The sequence below is a fragment of the Schistocerca cancellata genome, chromosome 3, assembly GCF_023864275.1.
Source record: "Schistocerca cancellata isolate TAMUIC-IGC-003103 chromosome 3, iqSchCanc2.1, whole genome shotgun sequence".
Taxonomy (NCBI): domain Eukaryota; kingdom Metazoa; phylum Arthropoda; class Insecta; order Orthoptera; family Acrididae; genus Schistocerca; species Schistocerca cancellata.
In genome coordinates, this window is record NC_064628.1 from 724,565,180 (window position 1) to 724,587,470 (window position 22,291).

General features: G+C 39.1%; 1 protein-coding gene across 1 annotated transcript in view; it reads right to left on the reverse strand.

The window, feature by feature from the left end:
• Positions 1-2,536: 2,536 nt before the first annotated feature.
• LOC126176536 (leucine-rich repeat-containing protein 23-like) overlaps positions 2,537-22,291 on the reverse strand; it is a 76,228-nt gene continuing 56,473 nt past the window's right edge. Inside the window, exon 3 of the mRNA XM_049923693.1 lies at positions 2,537-3,266. Coding sequence (XP_049779650.1) covers positions 2,537-3,266 — 730 coding nt within the window. The remainder of the gene's footprint in view (positions 3,267-22,291) is intronic.

The following is a 22,291-nucleotide window of genomic DNA, read 5'->3' on the forward strand; positions in this document are numbered from 1 at the left end:
ATTCCCATGAAAGAAAGGGTTACATTAAGGGGTTTCAACAATAAATGGTCTGGTCAGACACACTTTCTTCATAGCTCTCAGTTCAATGACACCTGCTCCACCATCATCACCATCGCACTCTTCTGGAAAACTTCCCATCAGATAATCAAAGACTGAAGACCTGAAGAAAATCGAACTCTACATTCCTCAAGAGCACAAGTATTTCTAAACAGAACTATTTTCTTGGCCAATTGAACCTGAAAATGCCACAGAATAAGAAGAATGCATTTTATGTAATCTAGCTGATGACAGTACTAGTGTTATATTTTTTTTAATAATTATTGTGATTTGTATCATAAACCATTGCTCTTAATAGTACTTTGTATACCTCTGAAAACTAATTAAACAAAATTTTAAAAAGGCAAAGCAAAGTTTGCTTAATTCTGACATGGTTTTTTTAATTTAGGATGTATTTTTTTTAAAAGGGTGTAAATCATTTAAGTTTATAGTTCAATTACACATAGCATAATTACTTAAGGTGAAAATCTTTCTCACTTAAACTCAGACATTACTTTACTAATCACATAAAATGACCAAAAAGCATCTGTTTCATAGTTTGGAGTTGACACAGTTTGTTGTGTGTCCTGAAAAATTTACTCAACAACAGATATACCCTTTTAAAAAAACTCGATTCATATAGTTTTTTACATGTTTTTGTTTTCTCCACATTAATTCTTAAGTATCTTCTTTATACTTAGTTCTTGAGGAACCAATCAACAAGTCACTCATTCATTTTCACGTGTGTCTTCCACTGACCTACACTGCATCTAAAAGACATCTTGTATTAACTGCCGAACGAACAAATAAAGATCTTGTCATCTCAGCATAGGAGATATCATTGTGCATTATTTATCACAAACTAGCAGGCTAACCAGTCAGATGGGCCAGTATCCAGCCCTACTGCCAAAGTATCACTAAAAGTATATTTGAAGGGACAATAGAAGAGAAAAATGCAAAAGACAGACCGAGACTAGAATACATCAACAAGATCATGGAGATTACCAGCTGCAGCACTGCTCTCAAGAAGGTGGCTGAAGACAGAAATTAATAGTGAACTGCTGCTAACCAATGTGATGGCTGAAGACCTAAGAAGAAGAAAAGAAATTTATCTTTACTAGGAGCAGGTGGCATGGTGGTGATGAGTACTTCACTGATAACTGCATCTTGATCCTGATATGTGCTCCATAATCATGTTGTAGCTGAATTTGGCACTGTGTGCATTATCATTGGACATAATATAAGAGTGCCTAGCACATATTTTTACAAGAGTATCATTCTTGATTATTCATGTCTAAGGAAGGTTAGTTTGTAGTGTTCTGTCAACATTAGGGTCAGTAGAGATGAATATTAGCAACGTTGAAGAAGGATGGAGCACTATCAAAAGAAACACCACTGAAAAAAAACCACAAAAGATGCAGAGAAGCCACTGGGTATTTAGCAGGTCATAAAAAAAGACCATGATGTTAAGCACCCACAAACATTCTTGCATAAGCATCTAGGATCCTTGTTCATAATCCAGTGACCACATTTTGTATTCAGCAATGTCTTGATTTGAGCTTATTAGCAGTGTCATTATATGAAGCACTGATCTAATCAGCAATTTCAACATGCTGAATATGACTGAAATCATGTACTTTGAATAACTGATTAAGATGTGCTCTTTCTTGGCAACAAGGCTGTGACAATATTGTTCCAGTACGCATTCAGGAATCTTGGGCCTCACTATACTATATTTGGCATCTCTGCAGAAGGCAGTCCATGCAGAGACAGAGAGAGAGAGAAAGAGAGAGAGAGAGAGAGAGAGAGAGAGAGTGGAGAGCATTCTGAAGTACTGTTTGAGTGGAGTGGTTGTAAAGAATGCTTGAAAACTGGGCTACTTGTTGACATGTCACCGATTACAGCAAAGATAACTAATTATATGCACTAAACTTATTACTGCTCCAAAAAGAAATATGTGCGTTATTGAATAACAGTCATTACCACTATATCATCAAATGGTTTCTTTTGGTAAATATATTTATCAGTTCTTACTACCACCAAATAACAACAAAATTCTGTAAGCAATAATACAAAAACAGCATTGTTATATTAACTGGATGACTCAGGGTAGGAAATTACAGCTAGAAAGACTAAAACAGGAACAGTGATGTGTGTGAACCGATTCACGAAGTTAGTTATTTATACCTGTACCACAATACAGCACTGGCAGACCAAGTATTGAGGCATATTCAAATCTAATCTCCATTTGAGTCCCTTACATTACTTAATGAAATACTAAGCTGTCATATGACAAAGAATTACAAACATTCCAAAAGTAAAAATTGTTATACGGACTGCAGAACATTTTAGAACAAAACTATATCCATACAGTGTCTGTACTATTGTATTACAAAGTTTACATGTCCTTGGCACAGTTGACAGTTTCTGAAAGTAAGCACCATCAGAAACTTGACGGGTATGGAGGGAGGGAACTTAAGAGTACCATAAGTCGTCGTTCTCAAATTTCATCTTCTTCGTCTGCCACCTGCTCGTCCTCGCCCTCCGGAACCTCCGTGCGGGCAGCAATCAGCTCCTCTGCAGCCATCAGCTCTTCCTCCTCCACAGCCAGCTTGTCTATCCTCTTCAGACGAGGCAGCTCGGACAACAATGACACACGGTACTCCTCCTCTGCAGCCTCGACCATCGGGTTCTCCGAGATCACAAGTGTCTCCAGCACGGGCAGGCATGCCAGCTTCTTCAGCTCACTCATATCTTCAATCTTACAGCCGCGCAGGTTGAGGTATGTCAGATGAGCCATTTTGTTACTGAAGCCCATCAGCAACCTGAGAGGATTCTGCCGCAAGTGGAGGACACGCAGACTGGTGAGCGATTGCAGGTCCTCGAGTAGTTGGATAGAGTTCTGTGCCAGGTAGAGGTTCTCAAGTGTAGGTAACTGGATGCCTGCAGTGGAGGTGAGCGCATTGGCTCGGAGGTCTAGGGTGCGCAGCCTTTTGAGGATGTCAGGCTCCAGGCTGCAGATGTCACGGATCTGGTTGTGACTAAGTTCTAGGCACTCCAGCAGAGGATGCTCGATGCCATGAGTGTGTGTGATGCGATTGCCATTGAGGATGAGCAGCTGCAAGTAGGGCATTGCTGGCATGGCAGCCGACTCCAGCAGGTTGTTCTCTGCCTTGATCATCACCAGGAATGGGATGGCCGCCAGCACATCCAGGCTTCCATCACGCAACCTGCACCATTTGAAACGCCGTACATGTACATTTCAAGCATTCCATTTCCACATCTATATGTACACTCCAAAAAACTACTACAGTATACAAACCAATATTACTGAGTTTTTGTCCTATTCCATTCATGTATTGTATAGATGAAAAATGACTATCTATGTGACTCAGTGTACACAGGAAGTAATAAAAGTGGAAGTTGAGGAAAGACAAGTCCACATTAATTCAACTGGTATGTTCCTTCAGAGAGAGGACATGGCCCACCCCTTTCCTGAATCTTTTCCAAAGAGCTAGAGTATAGGCAGTAATAATTTTGAAGCTGATGAGACTAATAAGTCTAACCACTCTTTATTAAGAGAAAGGTGCATTCTTTGTTGAATTGAAACCTCAAATTTTAGACAGAAATCTAACATGTGATCAGGATAGACAGTGTATGACAACAGTCAGTTCTTGACACAATGACAAGTTTCTGATGATGCACATAGATCTGAAACCTTTGTTCATGTAGGTAAATATTAATTGCTACTGTCTCCTGGTAGTTTCTGTTTACACCTTGCAAAGAACAATATCTGTAAACCTCTAAACATAACTGCATTAAAAGATAAAGCTTTAAATCTCTGAATTGATCATGTTTCTTAAGATAAAATACTATGCAGCCAGAACTGCTGCAATATCTCAACATTTGTTTGCTGAGCAGGGGATGTCTGGAAAATTTCCAACCACATTTAGTACACATATGACTTATTAACTAGGGAGAAAAATACTGAGTGTGGATAGTAATAAGATAGCATGTAAAAATAACCAAAAAGAACTGGCTGTGTCATATCCACAATATTCGCGATCAATAGGCTGACTAGTGACAGTTACAATGACAGCTGTCCCACATGGTTTTCAAAGCTGGTACACTTACTATCTAGAAAACTAGTTTTGAATAATATTGCTTTGTAACTCTAGCTGTCGCGATGGGAATGGAAAGACGATGACATTGGAAAATGATCAAAAATGACCAAGTGTATTCGAGTAATAAGCTAGCAATATAAAAAATAAATAAAGGAGCTATGTACAACATTAACATAGGGGCATGAAAAATCCATAGACAGAAAGCAATGTCAAGAAATTTCCTTATTCTAGCAATTTACAATGATCCGTAATCCCTCACAATACAAGCCGATCGAAGGTTTCTACCTGCAGTATGGCAGACACTGAAAATAACAGGAATCTGTAGGCACATGGAACTTTTTTATTTATCTTATTTTTTAATTATTTATTTATAAACCACCCATTTCAGCATATCATTGACATAGGACATGGCTTATTTTAACATAAACACACAATTATGAATATATGGTACATTACAGTAAAAATAATTCAGTACTATTCAATACCATAAATGATGTAATAAAGTACAGTAAAACAGAGAAATAGAATACATTACGGTAACAATACAACCTGATATACAATACACTAAATAACAAAAACAATTTTAGATACATAGAAAGAAAGAGAAAACAATTTAATTTTATGCTACCAGATATTCACTTATAGTATAATAGCACCTTTCTTGCAAATGAGCTTTTACAATCATTCTGAAATATGTGTTTCTTTTGTTGTCTTGATATAGTCATGTAGTTTACTGTAAAGCTTTTTCCCAGTTTGCAAGTGTACACTTTGTCTGAGAGTTGTGTTTGCATACTCATTGTGAAGATCCAATTTTTGTCTGGTATCATATGTATTGAGAGCTTGATCTGTAAATACTAAATTGTTTTCAGCCTCTGAAATTATCTTTATGCAGATAGCCCCTCAATAATGCACAGGGATTGCATTAGTAGTATCTGGAGTGTTTTAAATATTGTTTTGCAAGAGTTTCTGGATGCTGCATTTTCGACTGTTGTTACAATCCTCCTTTGTCCTATGAAGGAGCTTTTGCAAAAATTATCTCATACAACAGCAGTGACTCTGCTTGGACATAATGTACATTCTTCAATATCTCCTTTACTGTACATCTAGCAAGTATTTTTACTCCATATGGTATTGTGATTAGTTTATTGAGGTAGTTGATATGTGTGTGTCCCAATTCATGTTCTCCTGAACCAATATTCATAGAAATTTTGTGGAGTTTACCATTCCTAATTGTTTAATAAGGTGATTTATAGTGAGGGTTGTTCTATTTGGTCTGAAGGACCAGTGTGACAGTTTTCTCTATGCAAATGATTGTTTATAGTGAAGGTCCATTAGAGTTTCATGAAGACATATTATAAATAGTTGGACGGAACAACACATCGAGTGTTGGAATTGAATACCTTCTAAGTGACATGATTCCACACTCCATATGAGAGTATCTGATGGGTTGCTCATTTTCCTGCTATTTCCCAGTAGCTACATGCATTCCATCAGATGTGGGGGAAATATTGCTACTGAAGTGGCAGTAATTGGAAAGTTTGTAATTTCTCCTCATTAGAATACATAATTGGTACAGTTGGAGATAATGTCCCACTGATACCACTCATTATAAGATGCAGATACAGCGGAGACATTACCTACAACAGTTTCAGACATGAAGTTTGCAACCGAGGCAGTACAATTTTGCTGTTTCTCTGCATATAACAAACTGAATGGTTGGCATAGAATTGTGTCCAGTTATGAAATTCGAAAGTGGTTGGTGTTCCACTGTGACTAAAATGGTGTGGTGAATGTTGTAAAGTAGTTCTTCCATAATCATGAAGGCATAAACTGAATCCATAACAAATGGATGTAAATAGTAAAGAGGTCAAAGGTGCTAACTGAGAGACAGGAAAATACTATGATGCACACAGTGTGAAAAAATAAAATAATTACTGAAAAATCACTTCTAATTACACTCAATCAAATCAGAGTCATGTTGATTAATGTTATTGTTATTTCTCATGGTATACAGGGTGAATCATCTAAAACTTGCCCCACAAATATTGCAGAAATGGAAAGTGCTGTTGATGTGCAGTTTTCACGCAATGGATTGGTAGTCAGGGGCTGATATTGTTAGCCAATCAACAGATTTTAATAATATTTAGAAAGTGTATTTTCTATGAAAAAAACTAGAATGTCAAGGGTGTTTATTGCAGGATTCTAGTGTAAGTCCTTTATGAGAGATCATATTTTGAAAAGTTTCCACACTGACAGTTGTTTGTAGCATTCAAATTGCGTAGTTGCTAGGTACGATGTTGTTATTCCTTGACAGCACTGCAACTTACTAGTCAGTTCATGTATGACAGTCCAAGCAGTAGATTGTGAGTGGACAATGGGATTTATCAATACAGAAAAAGCTGACATGCTCATGGTGTATGGAGAGCGTAGGAAGAATGTAGTTTGTTCTCATATGGTGTATATGGCAAGATACCCCAATAGACGTCAACCATCTCAGCAATCATTTATCAGCCAGTTGCATGAAAGCGATAGTTTAACACCTAGATAATATAACAGGATCATAACATAAGAGAGGGGAATTCATGTTCTTGCTGCCATTACAGCTGATCCACACGTTAGCTTACACGCAATTGCACAAGGAAGTGGCATGAGCCAGACAAGCGTCCTATGCATTCTCCATCGACATAGGTTCTGTCCCTATCAAATCTCTCTCCATCAAGAGCGGCATAGAAACAATTATAGGAATTGCATTAACTTCTGTACATGAGCATTAAAACAAGATACTCCAGATGCATCATGTATCTTGTTTAGTGAGGAAGCCATATTTACTAACCATAGCCAGATAAACCACCAAAACATGCACTACTGGTCTGTTGACAATCCATGTTGACTTCATCATATGGAATGTCAGCATCCATGAAGTGTAAATGTGTAGTATGGAATAGTGAATCAGCAGCTCACAGATAGAACACTAAACATGCACAAGTATCCCAGCCTCAGTATCCCAGCCTCCTAATAGACCATCTTTCACAGATGCTAGAAGACATTTCTCTGCAGACTAGGAGGAATCTGTAGTATCAATATGATGGCTGTCCAACATATAATACACAAAGTATTACAGCATGTCTTCAGGAATTGTTTCCAAATTGTTGAACTGGACACAGAGAACCTGTACCTTGGCCAGCCCGTTCCCCGGATTTGATGCCTGTAGACTTTTTTCTGTGGAGAAAACTGAAAGATGGTGTCTACAAGGGTGTACCATGATACACAATGATGTATTACTGCAGCCTGCTTGGACATCTCTGCTGCAATTCTAGCACATGTGCAGTAGTAGTTCCATATTGGATTGGAAGCATGTATTGCCACTACAGGCGGTCATTTTGACACAACTTGCAATGGCCAGTTGTCTTGTTACTGTTCATAATCCACATTACTAGCATATGTACTTCTGTTGTTCTTTGGTGTGTGCTACCACAGGTGTTGTTAAGTGTTGGTGTGGGAACTTTTCAAAATATGACATCTCATAAACAACTCACACATATAATCTGCAACAAACACAACTGACATTCTAATTTAATTGGTTAATGTCAATATGCATTGTTCCACTTGAAAAGGTATATGTTTGCACATAAAATAAAATATCTAAGTATTATTACAATCTGTTGATTGTCTAACAATATGAACCTCTGACTGCCAATCCATTCTGTGAAAACTGCAGATCAATAGCACTTTCCATTTCCACAATATTTGTGGTGCAAATTGTGGGTGATTCAATCTGTACATGCTGATGTGCAAAACTTAAGGACAAAAGTAACTTTCACATGATGTGTCACTGCCAAGTACCACAGCTCAATGAAACTTGGATCATTTATAGAAAGAACTGCTACAGTATGGCACAGAAGGTAATAGTAAGAAACAAGCAACGAGACAAACAGAAATGACACTTTTATTCAAAGACAATAATTACGCTGAAGTCATTATGGTTTATGATGGCCATGAACAGTATAAACCATGGGAAACGGTTCTTAATAGACAAGTCTAATCACCACACATGGTAACTGCCATGCTGCCACTGTCCACCTAAAGGGTTTGGAAACTCCTCAGACAATGAAGCATCACAGGTTTGCGCATGTACAATGCATTGCCTCCCTGGACTGTACCGATCACAAGAAGGACAACAAATGGCAGGACAAGCACCACCAAAGGTCCTCTGTGTCAGGGATCTACATCCTCCACCATGTCATGTGCGGAACTGGATCAGCACGAATTCCTCCACACCCCATCTACGTAGGATGGCACAAACCAACATGTCGAAAGTTCACTCCACTGGCACTTTCAGCCAATTCATGCACTGGTTCTTAGCAGCCCATTCAGTCAGAGCATGGTAGGAAGCCACCACAGTGGGACCTATGACTGTACAGTAATATCCTAAGACATACCTGTGGGCCAACCATGCCGAAAGCTCAACCTACATCATTAGGGTTTATCAATGGAATAGTCTTTATGTCCGTTGACGTTTATTCACTGTGTGTTCCAGGCATATGCCTGTTACTGTCTGAGGAACTGTATTATTTTTTGCTAAGATGATATTTCCTTCATTGTTAAATATTTCCATTGTGGTTGCAATAAACCCTTGTTCTTTTTTCCTGGGTCTTGTTATTTATAATCAGGCATCTCTCTGAGGGAGATACAGCAGTAATGCATACTCTCCAACATGTTCCCATGCTGCCCACGAGGTTGTTAAGGAGTTCTTGTGGTAGGGCATTCCATTCCTCCACCAGTGTGGTTGGCACCTGCTGGCTGGTTGTTGGTCCACGTGGATGTGCTGCAATATGTCTCCCCAATGCATCCGATACATGCTTGATGGGATTTAAGAATAAAGTTGGGGAAACGAGCATTCACTGAATATCCCCTTGTTCCAAGAGCTCCTTAACCTGTGCACTTTGATGTGGTTGTTCACTGCCATCCATAAAAATGTAATCAGAGCCGAATGCACTCCTGAAAAGACACATATGGGGATGAAGTATAGTGTCACGATTAATAATGATTGGTGAGTGTACCATGTTTGAAGATTTGGAGACCAGTATGGCCATGCAACATCATGACTCCCTGCTCCATAGCACCTGGACCATCAAAACAATCATGTTTGACAATAATTGTGAGTGCACTACACACCTTCATATGGCGGGAGATGGGAACACTTAACTTTTTAAGCAGATACTTGATAACAGTTAAAGAGTTTGTACATTTGATTAGTCAGGACATGCTACAGATAAAAATTTCTCAAAGACCATCTCAAAAAAAGGGGGGAGGGTGATTCAGGGTTGTCTTACTGTCTGGTAAACACAATAAATGAATTGAAATATTGTGTGAATGGGAAGAAAGACTGATCATTATTTGAATATATTACTGACAATAACACACTGGAAACAGAAACAACTATAAAATACATGTGAGAAAGATCTAATGTGGAAAACCATGTAAAGAAACTTTTAGTGAAATAACAGACAATACTGATCACTCATGAGGAAATGTAATTCACACATAATAGACAGAGCTTAAAAAACCCTTATTAAACAGATTATTCAGTATCTCTCATCAGTTGGTGATTCTTATTACATTATCTGATCAAAAGTATCTGGATTCCCTTTGTAATGTGGAATTGATTACTAGATATGAGAGACAGACTCACCACTATAAAAGAAAACAAGGAGTATTATGTTGATAGTAGCAAAGGAGTAACAGCAGAATATGTTAATCAGGAGAGCTCAGTTACTTCCAATGTGGACTAGTCAATGGATGACACCAGAGTAACAAATCCATTAAGGATATTTCGACTCTTCTAAAGCTGCCCAAGTCAATTGTTGGTACTGCAACTGTGTGGTGGAAATGAAAAAGAACAGCTGCAGCTTAACCTAGACCAGACAGACATCATATACTGATAGAGAGTTTTGATGGAAGGAAGTAAGATTAAAGTTTAAGGTCCCATCAACAGTGAGGGCATTAGAGACAGAGCGCAAGCTCATATTACAAAGGGATGGGGTAGGAAATTAGCTATGCCCTTTTCAAGGGAACCATCTCAGCATTTGCCTGGAGTAATTTAGGGAAATCACAGAAAACCTAAATCAGCATGGACAGATGCAGATTTTAATTGTCATCCTTCCAAATGCGCATACAGTATGCTAATCACATGCCACCACACTCGGTAGGGAGTGTAGAGAATTGTGGAGGCTAGCTGTAAAAAATCAGGTGAAATCTGCAGAAGTAACTTGTGAGTTCCATAGTGCTACTGGTAGACCAGCTAGCTCGACAGCTATGTGTGGGGATTAAAAACAGTTGGGTACAATGGTCGAGCAGCTTCTCGCAAGCCACAAATTTATGTAGACAGTTTTATCTGACACTTAAGGTGGCGTAGAGGGCAACGCCAGTGAATGTGAGAAAATAGGTGATTTGGAGTGATGACTCATGCTAACCTCATGACATTCTGATGTAAGCGTTTTTTGACAAATGTCTGGAGAATATTACCTGTCATCGCATGTAGTGCCAACAGTGAAGCATGGAGGAGGAGGTTTTTTTTTGTGGTTAGGGCATGGTCCCCTTACTGCACCTAAGAAAACATTAAATGTGGAAGGATATGAACATATTTTACAGCATTACATACTGAATGAAGTAGAGGAACCATTCGCAGACTATGATTGTATCAGCATGACAATGCACACTGCTGTAAAGCAGCATCTGTCAGGCAATTATTTGTGGACAATAACATTCCTGAAATGTACTGGTCTGCCCAGGGTCCTGATCTGAACCCAGAGGAATACCTTTGGGATGAGTTAAAACATCAGCTTCACTCCAGATCCCAGTGTCCAACATCCAGGAATGGCCGGTCATTCCTCTACGGACATTCAGACACCTCACTGAAAGTGTCCTCAGTAGAGTTAAAGCTGTCATAAAGGAAAAGGGTGAATACACCAGATATTAATGTCCACCCAAAGGTTTACGGATACTATTGATTAGATAGTGAAAATATAAGTAAAAAAGTAGGTACACAGGATATAAACAAGAGTGACAAAGTCTGTCATGGATTATTTAGCAAGAATGAGAGTTATACATAGATGTTCACCAAACTACGGTGGAAGATGTTACATGAGAGGTGGTATGTTTCAGAGTTTTACTATTGAAATTCTGTGAAGTAATATACTACTTCTTCCCTTGTACATCTTGTGACATAATCTGGCACAAAAATCAAGGAAATCAGAGCTCATACCATGGTTCAGCAAAGTCATTCTTCCCAAAATGTACCACTGCAATTGGAACAGGAAAGGAAGGAAATGGTAGTGATACCCAGAAGTGTCTTCCACTAAATATTACAAGATGGTGTGCAGAATGCAGATGTACAGGGTGTAATGAACTGATGTCAACAGACTTTGAGGGTCTGTAGAGGGTGTCATGAAGAGCATGTTGAGAATAGGAATCCGTGTCAGAAACATCATCCGAAGACAGGCACTTCAACATTTTGAAGTTATAGAAGCAAACACCTGCAGCTAGGTCACCTAGTTCGGCATCAAATGTAAGTTTGAACTGTGATGGATCATAAGTGGAGCTCCTAACAACATACCTGCATTCATTATATTATATGGTGTCAAATATGGCCATGCCTGTAACATCTCCATAGAGCATACAAACTCACTTTTACTGCCAAAGGACTGGCCCTGCTGCAATTGTTGGCCTCTTATCTTCAATACTTTCTACAATACCTGGATGAAGCTTTTGGACATAAGCAGCTATCCTCAATACGCTCCTCATGACCCATCCTACAATCCCTAGAAGTTTCTTTGTATGATTTCATTACAACCAATCTGCAGATGTAGAAAACTGTGGTGCCTTGTGAACTGGATGACAAATACCTTCAAGTGACTGCTGTTTTATACTGACACAAATTTCTATAAAATAGTGATAAATTTTGTTAAGAGATGTGACTGTCAGTAAGGGTGATTCAGAAGAATTTTGCACAAAGTTTCAGGTTGGCATAACTAACAACTGTTTTGTGGAAGCTATTTTAAGTGATTGGTATCAGACTTTTGTCAAAATGAATGAAGATCACTATCATGCAATCGCCAACATTTGTAAAAGTGTCCGTGTCTCATACAAAAATTAAGTTGAATAAGTTCATGTCAACTGTGCCAAAGCTGATCAGTTTTGAATTAAAATGATTAAAGAAGCGCATCTCAAGGTCAAAAGATAGTCAGACTAATACAGCAACTCTAAACTTCATTTACTAATGCCACCAGTTGTGATTTTTCTAGATGCACCTTGTACAATCACAACAAATGAGCAATTCACTACAGATGTGTTCTTGATCTCTGCCAGGATGCCAAAGCGGTGAGCCCCTACGCAGCCTCATGGAAATTGGTATGGAGAAATATTCTGAGCAGGTGAAGGAAGTAATGCAGATTTGTGTAGATCCAAATGATCAATACATTGAAAGTGATAGCAATTGACTCAACAGATCCTATAAGAATGAGTTTTTCCTTTTTTTATATTTTTTTATAGGTGATGAAGAACAGAAACTGTTTATTGTTGTTTGCAGACAAAGAAGAAGTCTTTAATAGTGTATCTCTAACCATTCCATAGAAAAGCTTAAACATCAAGATGAATAAATCCAAAAATAATAAAAGTAATTCAAACATTATTCAACAGTAAAAATTGGCAAAATGTTGTAAACAGCATTTCGAGGAACTATGCAAGGAATATTGTGTTTCATTTACAATATATTAAATATATACAATAACTCAAAAATGTAAGAAAGTCAGTAAATGAAAATAAAGCGCCATCATTAAAATTCACAAATGGCTACCTGGTTTTCACCTAAGAATATTAGGACATAGAGAATATGAATAAAAATAGATATAATTCTGCATCATTCATAAAGTTTTATTTCATCCACTATGTGTTTCGATGGTATCTATTGTTATCAGGTGGAAGGTGTCTTTTACAAGGCTGCTCTTGTTTTAAGCACTGGAAGTATCAACGCAGCAGCATATGATGTGGCCAACAACTGCAGGATGTCTTGCTATAGTTTGTTGGAATAGCACAACATGCTATACATGCAATAGAAATCCAACAGTTGGGCACCAACAAGCTAGTAGACAACAATCCTCAATTGACTGCATCAGCTTGTTTTAAAAAAACTGTTAATGATGCCATCAATGTTAAAGCTAAGTGCGAGTGAACTTTGTGCACTACTGAACAATGCTTTAAGCAATATGCAAGCACTGATGGCATTACAAGTAGATGTGCCTTCACAAGAGCAAGACATAATTAACACCACTGCTCCTTATTAAAAGGGCTGAGCAGTCTATAACAAGAGTTTAAAAACAGTGATTTCTAACAGCTTCCTGACATTTTAAGAAAGGTGCACTTTTCTATGCTGCATGTCATATAATCAGTCTTGAGCACTGCACAAGTACTACACATTCAAACAAACCACATGACACAGCCGACTATTAATTCATAGAAAAGGTGCAATCTGCTCAGAAACAAAACACCATGTATCGGTACTAGTGGGTTCCTGTATAAGCAGTTTAATGTTGTCTGTTGAATGTTTAGTTTTGCTGAAATTAACTGACACCTTGTCTGAACATACATAAGGAGTGTTGAAATGACAAGGTACAAAGTGTTGTAATAGCCAAACTACAAGAACTTTGCATATGCTCCTTTGGGTAACATAGTGAGACATCTAGGTAAGTGAATGTAGTGTTGTCCCCTTCACCCAAAAAGATTCAAAGCTATGCCCTCAGAAGACAAGGTGATGCTGACCAACTTCTGTGGTCTGATACTCATTGAATCTCTAGAGCACAGACAAACCATTAACAGTGATGGGTATAGTGAGACACTCCATAGCCTACACAGGTCCGTCAAGAGCAAACAGCCTGGACTGCTCAGGAGGGGATGGTTCTGCTCCAAGATATTGAGCATTTGCATGTCTTCACAGTCACACAAAGTGTAACAGCCAAGTTCATGTTGGTGCTGCTTGAGCATCTGTCCTACAACCTGGACATGCTGCTCTGTGATTCCATGCAACTGGTCGACTTAAACACATCTCAATGTGAAGCGCTTCAACTCACACGACAAAGTGAAGGACACAGTGGAGCTCTGCTCCTGTCACAGCCACAGGAATTCTGGGAACAAGGAATACTTTGGCTCGTGGAACAGTGGGAAGTGGTGCTCAAGCCTCTAGTGATTCTGAATGAAGACTTCAGTTACAGCCATGGTGGTGTTTCACACCATAATTGATCCCGGTATGTGGTACTTGCAAAGTGTACAATTAACTGATCCAGAGTTTTGGTTACCTGGAAAGATTGATGTATTGCTAGGAGCAGAATCTTGTCTGCCCATTCAAAGGTCAAGAATTATCTCCATAGGAGATGATCATCCCATGCTTCAAGAGACAGAAGTAGATGGAATCATATCAGGTAGAGTACACAAATCTGTCACTGCGGCTGGTCATCTTGTGCTTTGTACAAAGTGACATGATTGCTCAAACACATTCAGTTTTGGGAGGCAGAAGAATTACAAGTTACAACGACAAAAGAACAGGACAGTATGAAGCACATTTCACTGAACACATGATGAGAGATTCCACAGGCAGATTTGTTGTCTGCCTTCCATTTCGCCAAGAGCAAGATAATTTAGGTGATTCTGTCCTCACTGCAGCAAACACTTCTCTCAGACTGAACAGAATCAAGAGAGAGAACTGAAGCTTAAGGGAAGCTACACTGACTCCATGAAGCGATACGATGACATCTGTAGGGAATCGTTTGTTAGAGATACAAGAAATCATATTAGCTGCAGTATGGAACCATATACCTACTACGGAGAATCCATTTCATCTTATATCATGAGGAGCATCTCCTGCAAATCTCCAAGAAAACAGCCTTTGCTGGGAGGAACCAGCCTGGCTTAAAGAAGACACCACTTCACAGCCTGTAACTTCTGTAACTTACCTTTAACGATTTTGCATCTCAAGAGTTGCCACAAGAAAAGGCTAAAGTCCTCTATCACATCAGTGGAGCAATCGGAGATGGTCTCATCTTTCAGTTCTCGAAATTATCATGATTGCAACGGGTAACGGCATACTGTCTCCGGTTTATTAATAATTGCAAGACTGCAGAGGAAACAACAATAATTGCTGAATGGTATCACAATGAACTGCAGGACGTCTTGCTACGATTTGTCAGAATAACACAACAAGCTTTACATGCAATGGAAATCCAACAGTCAGAGACCAACAGGCTAGTAGACAGTACCGGTAATAGAAAGCTCAAATCACTGTATTGTATCCTTAGTGACGTAAGTTACTACAGGTTGGAGGCAGGCTACGAAATCCTTGTCTGTCATGTGATGAGAAGCATCAACTCATACTGCCACTTCACCATCATCTCACGAGACTAATAGTGGAAGATGAACATCGTTGCCAGGCGGGATTAGCTGAGCGGTCTAAGGCGCTGCAGTCGTGGACTGTGCGGCTGGTCCCAGCTGAGGTTCGAGTCCTCCCTCAGGCATGGGTGTGAGTGTTTATCCTTAGGATAATTTAGGTTAAGTAATGTGTAAGCTTAGGGACTGATGACCTTAGCAGTTAAGTCCCATAAGATTTCACACACATTTGAACATTTTTTTTTAGCATCGTCATCTTTTCCGCGCTAAGCGTCAACTGTTCCCTACACATCTCAGGAAGCAACAGTGGGCACCTAACAGGCGAAGTCCAGCATAGCATGTTCTGTGTCAGTGCTTGACTTTTCTGCGATTACTGGTAAAGCCTGCACAACAGCTCATGGGAAACTTGCCACACCCTTGTGTAGAAGCTGTGAGGCCTCTGTTCCATTATGAGATTAATTACACAGGACCGTACTAAGTGAAAACTGGCTCATGGTGATCCAAATTAAAGGAAAAAAGTGCTATGTTGCCCCTATTTGTGTGCTTGGCAACATAGGTGGTGCATTTGCAGGTACCGGTAGTTGGCAATATGACTGTTGCATTCCTGTCAGCCCCTAGAAGATTTGTTATCACCACAGGTTAGGTGCCAAAACCTGTACAGTGACAACGGGGCAAACATTATCAGGGCTTGTAAGGAACTTTCAGAGTTACAAGCTACTATGAGCAGTCATTATGAGCATACACAGGTGTAGCAGGATGCAAACCTACTTCTTATGACACAATAACCATGTGCCTCTAACCGTACTACCACAACGTTCGCATACAACACTCAGGATTTGTATCGTTAATCTTAGGCTCTCCTAAAAGCTTTTTTCTACTGGCATGTTGTTAACTGACATTTAATTGTAATAAATTGTACCAAGATTGACGCTTGTGGTAAATCTTTAACACACCATTGTCTTGAAATGGCATACTGTCATAACACACAGGTTATAGCATTACGGTATGCAGACAGTATATCATAGCAATCAACTGCGACCGTAAACAAAAGAGAACTTGAACTGTCCCTGGGGTGAAGAGCTGTGCAAGGGAATGAGCCCCACCTCTATTTTGAAGAGCTGCCATCCTACGTCTGCGTTCTGTACTTCCACAAAAGCGGAACTGACGTAAAGATCATAGGGATCACTGACTTGTTATGTTGTGGTGAGAGCCGCAATCGAATCCCTTTATGCACCAGAATTAGTCTCTTCACTCATTACAAAGTAAGAAAAAGAAAACAACAATCCACAACACAAAGTAAATTTAAATACACAAAGCTAGTGACTACAGGACAATTGTTAGCTGCAATTGGCTGTGGTAGTTCAGGCCCGCTCTCTATCGGCAACCATAATTCAAAACATTTCGCACCTAAAACTGCCACAATATAGTGTCGGCATAATACAGAAGCAACATAATATGGATCAAATCTTATCTGGAGACGTCAAAGTAGCAAGCGAGGGCCCTCACATGACGTGAAAATGTTATTGGTTATTCTTGTTTCAGCTGAGCTGTCCCTAAAGATAACTGTTGTCACTTATATTTGACAGCATAGATCACTAGATGGCTTCCCTGCTCGTAAGTTGTCCTGCTCATATGTATGCCTTTATTTATCAACCTGAACTATCCAAAAGCAGCATAGAAAATAGTTAAAGCAGAAACAGGGCTAATTGCAGAAAATTTACCTGTTCCTCTAAGTGCAGTTGAACTAAATAATAGTTTCATAAATTCTGGAGAATTAGCTGTGACAGATGAAAGTGATTTAGATGATAGTGAGGACAGACATTGCAGGAAACAGAGTTGACAGGAGACTTGCCAAAATTTGAATGGAGAACCATTTATCCTCTGGATGTACTTGATGTAGTCAGATTACTAAGCAACTCCAGAACTGAGGACATCCATGGTTTTTCTAATTTTACCATAAAGAAAATAATAGACACTATATGCATTCCACTGTCTTACTTAATCAATAGGATGTTTACAGAGGGAACATTTCCAGACTGCCTTAAACTGACAATTGTATTGCCCATATACAAAAAGGGAGACAGAAATTCACCCCAAAATTACAGACCTATAGCAATAGTACCAATATTATCTAAAATTATTGAAAAATTAATGAAAGACCAATTAAACGATTTTTTTGAGCATGACAACCTTCTCAATAAGGCTCAGTATGGATTCCGAACTGGGCTATCAACAATAAAAGCAGTTCAGGAAGTTGTCTTATCAATTTTACAAGGTTTTGAAAAAAGGGGACATACCTATACAACTTTAGTTGATTTAACCAAGGCATTTGACACTGTCTCACATAGCATTTTAATTAAGAAACTAGAAAAATATGGAATAACTGAAACAGAACTATTACTGCTGAAATCATATTTGACAAACAGAAACCAAATGATCTATATAAATTGAAACAACAAATCTGACCTTCTCAAGGTAAAATATGGAGTCCCACAAGGATCTGTACTGGGACCTTCCTTATTCATTGTGTATGTGAATGACCTGCCCAACACATTACCATATAAATCTGTAATGTATGCTCATGACACAACTTTTATCTCGTCACTTAATGATATGAATGTTGTCAAACAAATTAACAAATCCATGATGGAAAAGGCAGCTCACTGGTTCCATGAAAATAGGCTGTCATTAAATAAAAATAAAACTGAACACATCCTCTTTTCCCTTAGAGATATTAATGATGGACCTAATGAACTCAGACATTCAGTAAAATTGCTAGGCTTTTATCTTGATACCAAATTGTGCTGGAATACCCACACAGAAAAGCTGTGCAGTAAGTTGGCAAGAGTTCTATATCTCCTTAAACTGAAGGATTGTGTCAGTAAGGACTGCATACTTATGGCACACCATGCCTATTTTCATACTCATCTGCATTATGGAATACTTCTTTGGGGAAACTCTGCTGGGACAAAAGATGTTTTCCTCTGGCAGAAGAAAGCCATTAGATGTATTTTTGGTGTGAGCAATTTAACTTCTTGCAGACAGTACTTCATTGAGCACAAAATTCTTACAGTTCCCAGTCTACACATACTTAAAGCACTTATGCATGCCAAAGAGAATGCCCACATGTATGAAAGCAGGTCAGATGTGCACTCATATGAAACCAGCAATAGGAACTTATTAGACATTCCTTGGACATGTTTGAGTAAAATCCAAAATAATTTTTTAAATGCTGGCAAAACATTTTATAACAATACATCACATGGAAAGAGGGAATTGCATGAGAATAGATTTAAAATGGTGGTAGAGATATGGTTGAAAGAGAAAGCATTCTATAGCATAAGTGAATTCCTACATAATGAAAAAAATATGGTTCTCTATTATCATAAATGTGATTGTGATCAAAGAAACTGTAATTTATATCATACAACCATACTGACCTTTTGTATAATCTTATACCATTTGTTAACTTTTGTGTAATCATTTGTACCACTATCTGTATAACTATGTAACTACTGACCTTATGTATAATCATTTGTATAACAATCTGATGATGCCTATACAACACAACAGCTGTCTACAGGTAAATAAATAAAATAAAGAAATAAATAAATAAATGATACTGGAGTTTCTTGCAAGTACAATGAACAGCAAATTAGCAAATGTCATTATTGCTTTAATGGATTATACCATTCTAAAAAGGAAGAAATAAGCTAAAAATCTCTCGAACCTTCATACTTGGTCAAGGGACCCAATCATCTTTGGCAAACATAAAAAGAATGTAATTTGTAAATATCATCAGCCTCTCATCCACTTTTTCTTATCTTCAACTCTCTTCACTTCCTTATGAAGCATAGTACTAAGGTTTGGATATGCTGTTTTATGTCAGCTGAAGCTTCCCTATTAGATGAACTTCTCATAAACTAAGTAGTGTGTCTGATTATTATTTGTATTTGTATTGTCCTTGTTTGTAATTTGCTAGAAATACAAAAACAATCTATTCAATTAAATTAATCTATTTATAATTTCTAAAGAAATCTTCACTGAAGTAATAAAATGCCACACACCTCATGATTTATCTGTACCAGACAAACAGCACAATTTTCTCGTTTTGTCTCAAAGTGCTACGACTCGGTCAACATCACACATATCTGGTGATTTTGGTGCATATTCGTGTTGTTACAATTCGACTGATGTCTCGTCCATGAAATTTCTCGATTAAACTACACATTAGCAAACACATATGTCTAACCCGCTGTTGCAAATAGCGCCAGACATTTTCGACCGTATTAAGATCAGGTGATTTAGTGGTCCAGTTGAGGTGCAATAGTGCATCTGAGTGTTCATCAAATGAAGAACATTTACATGCAATACCGTGAAATGGTTGTTGTCATCTTGGAAGATCAGAGTGCCCACAGCATGCTCATGGTGAAGATGTAGGAGAAAGGGCTGAACTTGGTAGCCTATTATGTATAAATAAACATCCTGGTTTATACTCACCTCGAATGTGGGCCCAAGTCATGACACGAAAAAGATCCTCAAAACACCACAAACTATCTCCAGGAGCCATCGGCATACTCAGTGTCTTGCATCCTTTGAAAATAGGAAAAATTGCAACTTGTTGGATCCAATTTGCGTGCTGTTTGGCATATTGAAAACATGCAGCTTTATGTGCCACTGTGAGAAATGGCCATTTTTGAGGTACTCGACTCCAGATGTCTATTGCATCCAGTTTCCTTCCTAATGTTCACTCGGGAACTGGTTGACATTGACTGGCATTCAGCGGCAGTGGAAATTCCTGTCTGGTTTGAATCCAATTGTCACTGAAAAGGAGGATGTAGCCACGAGAGGTACACTATTCCTTGTAGATGTGCAGTCCACATTGATACACCAACAGATCGAGCAACTTCATGCACAATGGGGTCGTGGATACGTCCAAACTCAATAGCTCCTCTCTGCCATTATGTCACGTCTCCAGGTCAATCTATCTTACAGTACTGATCCTGAGTGGCACATATACCAGATGGTGATGAAAAAATGATGAAGACAACAGAACACCCAGTCCCTGCATGGAGAAAATCCCTGACACAGCTGGGAATCGAACCTGGGCCCCTTAGAATGGCAGTCCGTCACACTACCCATTCAGCTATCGGGGCGTACACGGGGTGCAGTGAATACACAGAAATGCCATATTTAGGGTACTGTTCCTACACGTGTTGTGCATTAAGAGCCACTACACTGGCTGTATGTGACTGTATGGTGTAGATTCTCAAACACATTTATTCTCGGTCTGCTCTTCTTTGAAGAGAATATATCCAGAGGGCCTGTTGGGTGTACAGTGACATCCTCATGTCAGTGTGATGATGATGATGTTTGGTTTGTGGGGCGCTCAACTGCGTGGTTATCAGCACCCGTACAATTACCCAATCTTTGCTCAGTCCAATTTCGCCACTTTCCTGGATGATGATGAAATGATGAGGACAACACAAACACCCAGTCATCTCGAGGCAGGTGAAAATCCCTGACCCCGCCGGGAATCGAACCCGGGACCCCGTACTCGGGAAGCGAGAACGCTACCGCGAGACCACGAGCGGCGGACCCTCATGTCAGTGAAACCTCCTTGTACAGCATGTGATTCCTTCTTTCGAAGAGCACAAGTGAGTGGAAACCACTGTTTTCATGCAAAATATGGTAACACCTCACATCGCTCGTCGAGTGTAAGATCTGCTTAATGCAAGCTTCCACGAACGTGTTATGTCCAGAGGTTTTCCAGATACATGGCCTGCAAAATCCCCTGATCTGAATCCATGTGGCTTTTGGCCTTGGGGATATTTAACACAAAGCATTTACAAGGGACATGTTCGATCTCTACCTGATCTGAGGGCCAGCATATAGGAAGACATTGCTCAGATTCCACTGGAACTGCTTTGAGCAACTGCTGATCACGTAATTTTATGTAAGCAGCACCTCGGCGACATCCCCAGTCCTCATATTGAACAAACTGTGTAACTGGTGGTCAATAAAAAAATCAACATTATGCCTTACTCACTTGTATGACCTGCTCTGCCTATGTCCCATTCCTAATCCATCACATATGGAAACATTTCCACATGTTTTTTTTTGCATTCACCATGCCTCATTTGCACCTGGTGGCCAAATCTGGAACTAATTTTTTTCCAGCATAAATTGATTCCGGATTAATGCATTAGAATATCTGTCAAGTTACGCTGCCATACGAGAATTACAGCCCACACTAGACCAATTTTAACCACCTGGTCTACCATTTCACTGCCACGGCGTCAGCTGTGGAGGGTCATATGAACGCCTAGTACCACTTCTACACTAACTACAGCTCTCCAAATAACCCAGTGTCTTCTTTTAAAAAAGTGATTTTTTTTTCTAGTGTGATTATTCATCTGCCAACAGTGCGTTCAAAAGTGGAAGATACATACCACCTACAAGAATGTTAAAGAGACCTTCGCAGAAAAGAGAACCAACTGTATGAATATTAAGAACTCATATGGCAAAGAACGAACAGCTGCTAGATGGAAGTAGTATACAGAAGGGCTCTATGAGGCAAGTAAACTTGAAGACAAATGAGGCCCCTGAAACAGATGACGATGCCTCAGAATTATTGAGATCCTTGAAAGAGCCACCTATCACAAAAACATTCCACATTATATGCATGAAGTATGGGA